The 7,457-nt window shown below is 44.7% G+C and overlaps 1 protein-coding gene across 3 annotated transcripts in view; it reads left to right on the top strand.

The window, feature by feature from the left end:
• The first annotated feature begins 370 nt into the window (after positions 1 to 370).
• The window catches only part of BUB3 (BUB3, mitotic checkpoint protein), a 16,369-nt gene continuing 9,282 nt past the window's right edge, over positions 371 to 7,457 (top strand). For all 3 annotated transcript variants that reach the window (XR_002104893.1, XM_019556247.1, XM_019556248.1), the window contains exons 1-3: positions 371 to 426; positions 3,716 to 3,910; positions 6,779 to 6,848. Coding sequence is in view for 2 of the 3 variants with exons in the window: in XM_019556247.1 (XP_019411792.1) it covers positions 3,716 to 3,910; positions 6,779 to 6,848 (265 nt within the window). In the remaining variant the exon portion in view is untranslated. The remainder of the gene's footprint in view (positions 427 to 3,715; positions 3,911 to 6,778; positions 6,849 to 7,457) is intronic.

The following is a 7,457-nucleotide window of genomic DNA, read 5'->3' as shown; positions in this document are numbered from 1 at the left end:
ATATCCCCGGGGGGCATCCCACCCTCTTTCAGTGGGAACGCGGCGGGGGCTGCATCACCCCGGAGCAGGGAACCCAGGCAAAGCGACCCTGGGCTGGGAGAGCGGCCCCGACACCGAGACTACAACTCCCAGCAGTCCACGCTGCAGCGTGAGGGCGGTGGCCTCGTCTGAGCGCTCCTGTGGTATGCTGGTCCTCGTAGTCCTCGCGGCAGGCGGCGCTCCCGCACGGCATGCTGGGAGGGGCAGTTGCCTCACGCTAGCCCCGGAAGCGCGGGGCGCGCTGGGACTTGTAGTTCCATCATTCGAACCAGCCAATCGGCGGGCGGCGCGGTACGGCGCGGGGCGGGGCCGGCGGGAGCAGGGCGGGAGCGCGTGGCGGCGGCGGCGGTTGGAGCGGGCTGGCGGTGTTATAACGGGCGCGGCAAGGTAGGGCTGGGCCTGCGCGGGCCAGGGCACGGCATGGAGGCTGGGCGGGCTCCCGCGTCCCCTGGGGGCGGTGGGGAGGGGTACGGTTCCGACGGTTGCCCGGTACGGCTCAGGCCCAAGCCTAGGCCCGATCTGTGAGCCTCATCCGGGCCCGGGGACCAGCGCTTCCTTTTCTCCCTCGCCCCCCCCCCCTCCAAACACACACAGAGCGGGCCCAGGGACCCCTCATAATCTCCCCCCCGCAAACACACACCGGGCCCAGCCCCCCACCCTCCTCCTCCCACAGACAGGGGGGCCAGGGACCGCCCCCTTCTCTCTCTCACGGCCCGGGGACCCCCCCTCATTACGCGACACACACGGCCCAGGAATCCCATCACATGCATGCACGTGCACAGACATGGCTCAGGAATACCCCATCGCACTTGGACACGCACACAGCACAGAGACGACCCTCCTCACCATTGCGCGTGCACGCACACACACACGGCCCAGGGACCTCCCCCACCCACACCTCCCCAGTCACACGTGTATACACACAGCCCAGGAATCTTTCATCTCTCTCATGGCCCAGGGACCCCCCCCACTGCACATGTACATACACAGGGCCCAGGAATGCTCTCACTCTTTCTCTGCGAACCCTTCCCCCCCCCCAATCCTCATGCTGGGCTTTGTGCCGCACATGTGGGGCTGACCCTCAGCCCCAGCCAGGAGATGGGAGGCTGCAGCAGCTCGTCCCCTTGGCTCTGGGGCCCAAGGAGGTGGCTCTAGTCTGATGCTTAGTTCCTCAGGAGGGAGGCTCGTCCTTCCCAGCACTTCCTTTGGCTCTGTCTGGGGCAGGCTCTGGCTCCTGCCTGCTTTTGTACCCCCTGTGTAGGAGCAAGACCCTTGGGGGAGCTCGTTTGAGCTGTTGACCACAAGTTGTGGGGCCAGCTGGGCTGCCTGGCTTGTAAGAACGGCAGGGCCCTGTACCTGAAAGCTGTCAGAGAGCAATTTTTCCAACTATTTAGTTGGTCTGATAAAAGATATCACATTTACCTAAAAAGCCTTATCTGCCTGTGTCCTTAGACCCGCACGGCTAAAACCAGCAGCCCTTCCGGCTATGCCTAGTATTTTTGCTCTGTTGCCCCATATTTATTTGACCTGTGTGTAGCCTCTAACGTACCTTTTCCCCTGATGCTGGGTTGGTGGGTACGTTGGGCACTCTGGCCTGTTCTTGGCCAGTAGTGGAGAGAATATGTTTTAGCTCGGAGTGCTTCCTTTCCTTTCCTTTCCTGTGCATTTTTCTTCCTTGGGAAGAAAGATTTTAAAGTTGTTTTATTACTCTTAAAATAAAAGAAATGCCCAGTGTTTTACCAAAAACTATGCATATTTCCTAAATGAGGAAAATGAGGGTGTTTGGGTAAATGTGATTTCTTTTGTTAGATCAACCGAATAGTTGGAGAAATGGTTCTTTCCAGGTTTTCAGGCATAAGCACCCTTCTTCAGGCACAGGGATGGTCTGCTGTGTACATCTAGTCTCCAGGGTCAATAGAAATGTGAAATACACTCTCTTTTTAGTGCTCTTAGTTGTGTATGTCAGTTTGCAGATCTTGAATTCCCATGTTCACAAGCTGAATTTGAACCCTGTCCTATTTCTCATTGTGTTGTTTTGGTTTATGAGATCAAGTATGGCTTCTGCCATGGGCTGTAGATTTTCTGGAGCACCCATTTGAAATTAGAGATTTGTTTTACTTCTTCTCTGTTCTTGTTTTTAAAACAAAGACAGTTTCTTTATTTTTGAAAGTTAAGTGTGTGTAATATTAAGACTCCTTGCATGTGAAAGATCAGTTTTTACTTCTGTGCCCTTGCATATATATATATCTCTCAGTGTTGTTTTCTGTACCTTCCTCTCTCAGTTTTGTTTATTGCAGTTTCTTCACCTCTGGCTTCCCTGATGCCTGCACACACTTGGTTCAGTGTGTTCAAAATATGGCTGCTTAAACCAGAATCAGTCAGCACCTGTTTTAATCTGACGTTATATCTCTGATTCCTTTCTTCTCCAGTTCATCAAATTTAAACTCTTTGATCTCCTCGTCAGTGCCCCATCCCACTCCTCTGCTTCTTATCTGATCTTGTTTGTGCTTGGGGAAATTATGAAAAAATTGAAAAGGTCTTGGAACTGATTCACCGGAATGATTTCTAAAAACTCATTAGAACTGTATGTGTACATAAGCTTCTTCCAGCTAGAGCTAATTTTATATTTACATAAACCTTGAAGCTTACAGGAATGGTACTGGTTTCTGACAGTATGGTCTCCAGCCCATGTAAATGTTTGGTGTAGGTTTCTTCAAATGGACACAACTGTTACTTCTGCCTTCCATCCTCCAGTAATACTAGTCTTCATTTTCTTGAGATATTTGTACAGTAAAAGCTGCGCTATCCGGCATCTTACAAGTTGGAATGCTCCACTAACTGGCATGCCGGCTTGTAAGATAAAATGAAACCGGAAGTGCCCACAGTGGCACTTCTGGTTTCTCCGAGCCCCCACAGCCCAGGGCAGAGTAGCCTGTGCTGCTGAGCCCCCATGGCCCGGGGGCATAACAGGCTGTATGGGGCCATACGGGGCCTGCGTCCCTGTCCTGTGGGGCCCGCAGAGCCTGCAGGAGGGGCGGTGATGTGGCGGGAGGGGCAGAGGGATGCCCCAGATGTGGCCGGAGAAGTGGCGGCTGGGGGCTGCTCAGTTAACCAGCATATTTTGTTATCTGGCATCCCCCATTCCTGGGGGATGCTGGATAACAGAGCTTTTACTGGACTGCTTTTCATGATACTTCTTGTGCCTGTGTGGAATGTTCTTTCTGTTGTGGTCCAGTAAGGCAGCCTTACATCTTACCTAGTTAACCAGACAAATGTTGCCTCTCTTGTGATAACAAATCCCAAATGGGAGTTGGGGGTGAAGGGCTACAGAAAAGCTTTACCAGAAATAACATTTGTGCCCATACTTAAACTTAATTATGCCACTGTGCCCTTTGTGTGTTTAAACCCCTTCTGACCTTATGTCGTGTTTGATCTACAGAACACTTAGGTACATTGATGTATTCGTTGGAAATGCATGTGAATTGTAGGCATTTAAGAGCCGGGAGCATGTCTTTGGTTTCTTTATTGTATCTAGCAACTTGCCAGGGACTATAAAATATCAGATTTATTTATTATACTCTTCTTTTGTTAATTTTTAAATGTAGCGACTGTCCAACGAATCTGTGGTACTTAACTTGTGTTTGTTATTAATAATTTTTCTGTGTTTTATTTTCAGATGACTGGATCAAATGAATTTAAATTAAACCAGCCTCCAGAAGATGGTATTTCATCAGTGAAATTTAGTCCAAACACATCTCAGTTTCTGCTCGTTTCATCATGGGATACTTCGGTCCGACTCTACGATGTACCTGCCAACACTATGAGACTCAAATATCAACATTCAGGAGCTGTTCTTGACTGTGCTTTTTATGTAAGCATGTTGTTTTGTTTCTGTTCAATTCAGAGTATAGTACTAAAGGTACCTGGGGAGTAATTCAAAGTAATTCAGTCAAAGGAGTGGCTATTTGAAATCTGCTCAATTTTTTACAAAGGGTAAACATAGTTTTAGGTACTACATTTGCCTCTAATTTCTATAATCACATTTCTAGTATAACGTGTATTTATATTATTTTATGCTGGTATAACAGTAATTTATACTATTTATTATTTTGCTAAAGATCCACATTAATATGGTAATTGACTTGAGTGAAATGGAGTGTACAGAAAGTAACCTCAGATGCCAAAGCCAGCAAGTTGTATCAGTGCTGCCACTGCCTACTCTGAGCATAGCCTGGCCCAGACCCCCCACCAGGAAGAGCCTGGTGCTGCCCCTGGCCCCAGCCCACAGCAACCTCTTCTTGCCCTGGCTACAGATCTGGGGGGCACATGCCCCCCGCTACCCTCCTGGGGTGCATTCAACAGCAGAAGCCTCTCCCCCTGGACGAGCTGCAGCTCTGTCCTGCGCCCTACCCTGCCTCAACTGTGCAGTGCCAGCTCCACTCCCTCTCTTACTGCGGGGGCCTCGATCTGCCCCCACATGCCCCTTCCCCCTCCTCCCATCCCCCACAGCACACTTATCAACTGGATGCTGCTCTCCATGCTGCCCAGCTGCATATCGGCAGTTGGATTGGTATCTGTCAATACGGCTTGTTAAAAATTGGCCATTGGTATCAGCCCAAAAAATCTCTATTGGTGGACCCTTAGTATCAAGGCTGTATGATTTGACTGGGGCAGTGTTTTTGCTATAATTTTGAAGGGTATAATAAATCTAAAACTTAGCATTATTTTTGTACAAGTATCTTGCTATTTAATCATTTTAAACAATTTAATTCAGGAGTGGTCAATGTGTGGCAAGCACAAGTGGCTCGGGTAGCCTCTGTGTGGCACGTGGCAGACCAGGGAGGGAACAAGCAGCACAGATGGGGATTGGGCAAGGAGCAGAAAAGCAGCAGATCGGGCTTGCAAAGGAAATTGGAGTGACTTGAGGAGGGTGCAAAGTGGATTTGTAGCATGGTTGTTGAAAAGTTTGCCCCCACTGCTTTAAAAAATAAATCAGTTTTAACATCTGCCAATAAACTTTTCAGTTCTGATCTTCAAGAGCTACTTCAAACTGCTCTGATAGTGGAAAGCGACCATAAAGCTATCAGATCATAATGAGATCACTTATGTATGCAGCAGAGTTTCTATATTGCTTCAGTATATAGAACCTGCCTTTTTGCAGGGGATAGGATGAAGTTGAGGAAGGGGACAAATATGGGGAGCTTCTGAGATTCTAGTATTCCATGGGAAACAGGAATCCAGAGGGATAATTCATGGTTTGGATAAGGTTACTCCAGTTTGTTGGGAGATTGCATCGTTTTCCTCTCTATACCCTGTGAGTTGTTGTGTCCCTCAGCCATAGTTTTAGGTCAGTGTCCTTAATTATATTATTTGTACTATAAGTGTCTAATCTTTTTGTTGTCCATACCTTGGAAAAAATTTAAATATAAAAGCTGACAATAATATGTTTGTGAAAAGTTAGTTCTGTATGGACAGCTGTAGTCAATAAACGTATCATATATTCAAAGTGTATCTTTAAATTTTGTCCTGGTTTAGGAATGAATATTTTTAAGGAAACAGGCACTTGTAGATGACAAATCTTTGATTCAGTGTATGTTTCTTAATAAATGTTCTGGGAAAAACAGAAGTTGTATTGTAGAGCATTTATGGTACTTTCATAATTGTACAGATTTGCTGTTTTTGTTTGAAGTAGTCCTTAAAATAAGTAGTTTCAATGAACTAATATGATATAATAATGTGGAAGTAATTACATGATGGAACAGGCATTTTGACTTGCGTTTTCAAAATGAAACAACTAAGGGATATTCGGGGTACCAGAAGGTATCGCATTTAAAAAAAAAATACTTTTCATATAATGCTCAACTAGTTTTTGAGACTCCTTGCTATAAGATTCTGTAATTTACTTAGCAGAATCGCAGAGGGATCAGGTTAAAAAAAGGCAGGGGAGGGGGTTATAAACCTAGAAGCCAATTTTTAATTAGTGGAGGTTGAAAAGAAACTTTCCCATGCACAACTGATGATTGTAAGTTTTCCTTGTGTCTTTTTCTGGTACTGGTCAGTTGGCCCATCAAATGCAACATTCTGTATCAACACAGATCTCATGTAGATTCCTTTATTCCAAAACAATTGTACATCTAAAAACTAAAAATATGAACAATGGTTTCAGTATTCATGAACAGGTCTGTTCAATTGTTGTGACTAGCTATGATTTTATTTAAGAAAAATACTTAACTTTCATTGTATTCTGTAACACCAAAAAAATATATTTAAGTACTGCTTGGAATTTCCTACAGTAAACACAAATGTATTCTTCATTCACTTGTTGCTGCAATGTTATTGGAAGATCATCATCTTACAACACTTGAACTTCAGACTTTTTATAATGTTTCTTTGGCTTTAATCAAATTCAGCACATGAACATTTGTCTGGCAAGTCTTTGAGTTCCCAAACTGTAATTTGAACAGTCCATTAGTTTCAAACAAGTTTTGCTTGCATCATGACTGATCAATAACCAAACTTCATGATTTTTCTTACATGATATATCAAACCACATTTTCTAATTTCTGTTTTACAGTTATAAGGTTATTCCATAAACCTCAAAGTATTTCTTCCAGTGATATCACCGCTCTTCATCCTAAAATAGTCTCACCTTTTGATTCCAGATAATTTGCATAGATATGTTGATCTATTTTTAAAGGAGAAATGAATGCATACAATAAGTCAGTTTCTTACTTTGCAGGATCCTACACATGCCTGGAGTGGAGGATTAGATCAGCAGTTGAAAATGCATGACTTGAACACAGATCAAGGTAAGCTGACTGAATATTGTAAGAGAGCACATTAAGTGAACAAATGAACAGCGGAATGCTTAGTTGTATTTCAGGATTATAACTGAATTGAATACAAAAACAGTAAGTGTCTACAGATACATATTTTTGTTTTGATAGGGTGAGTACAGGATAAATGCAGTTTACAATTCATGAACCTTTTCACAGACACATTTAGTGTCACAGAAAAAAGTTTAAGTGAGCAGTCATGGGTATAATAAGAGAAGGTCCATTTACTCTCATGTATTACCTACAGGAACCTATTAATTAGCCATGGATAGCCAGAAGCAGAATGAAAAGTGGTATAGTGAAAACTATGGCCTTGAGGGAACTGTGTATAATACTTTAGCCACCAGTGTCATATCATAAACATGTTCTGTAGTGAGAGAGGTATTTGTGCACCCACAAATCTTCATTAAAAGAACATCCCTGAGGTTTGCAAACAATCCTCAAATGTTAGGAAATGCTACGAATAAGGTTGTTTGGACAGCCTTGACATCATCCTAAGCATATGTATTATGATTTGGTCTATAATCAGCTGTTTTTTTTCCCCACAGGGTTACTGCCTTATTCTTTGTACAGGATGTGCTG

The sequence above is a fragment of the Crocodylus porosus genome, unplaced genomic scaffold (genome assembly GCF_001723895.1).
Source record: "Crocodylus porosus isolate Cpor-Errol unplaced genomic scaffold, CroPor_comp1, whole genome shotgun sequence".
NCBI lineage: Eukaryota > Metazoa > Chordata > Crocodylia > Crocodylidae > Crocodylus > Crocodylus porosus.
Note: the sequence above shows the minus strand (reverse complement) of the source record. Positions and strands in the feature narration are given on the sequence as shown.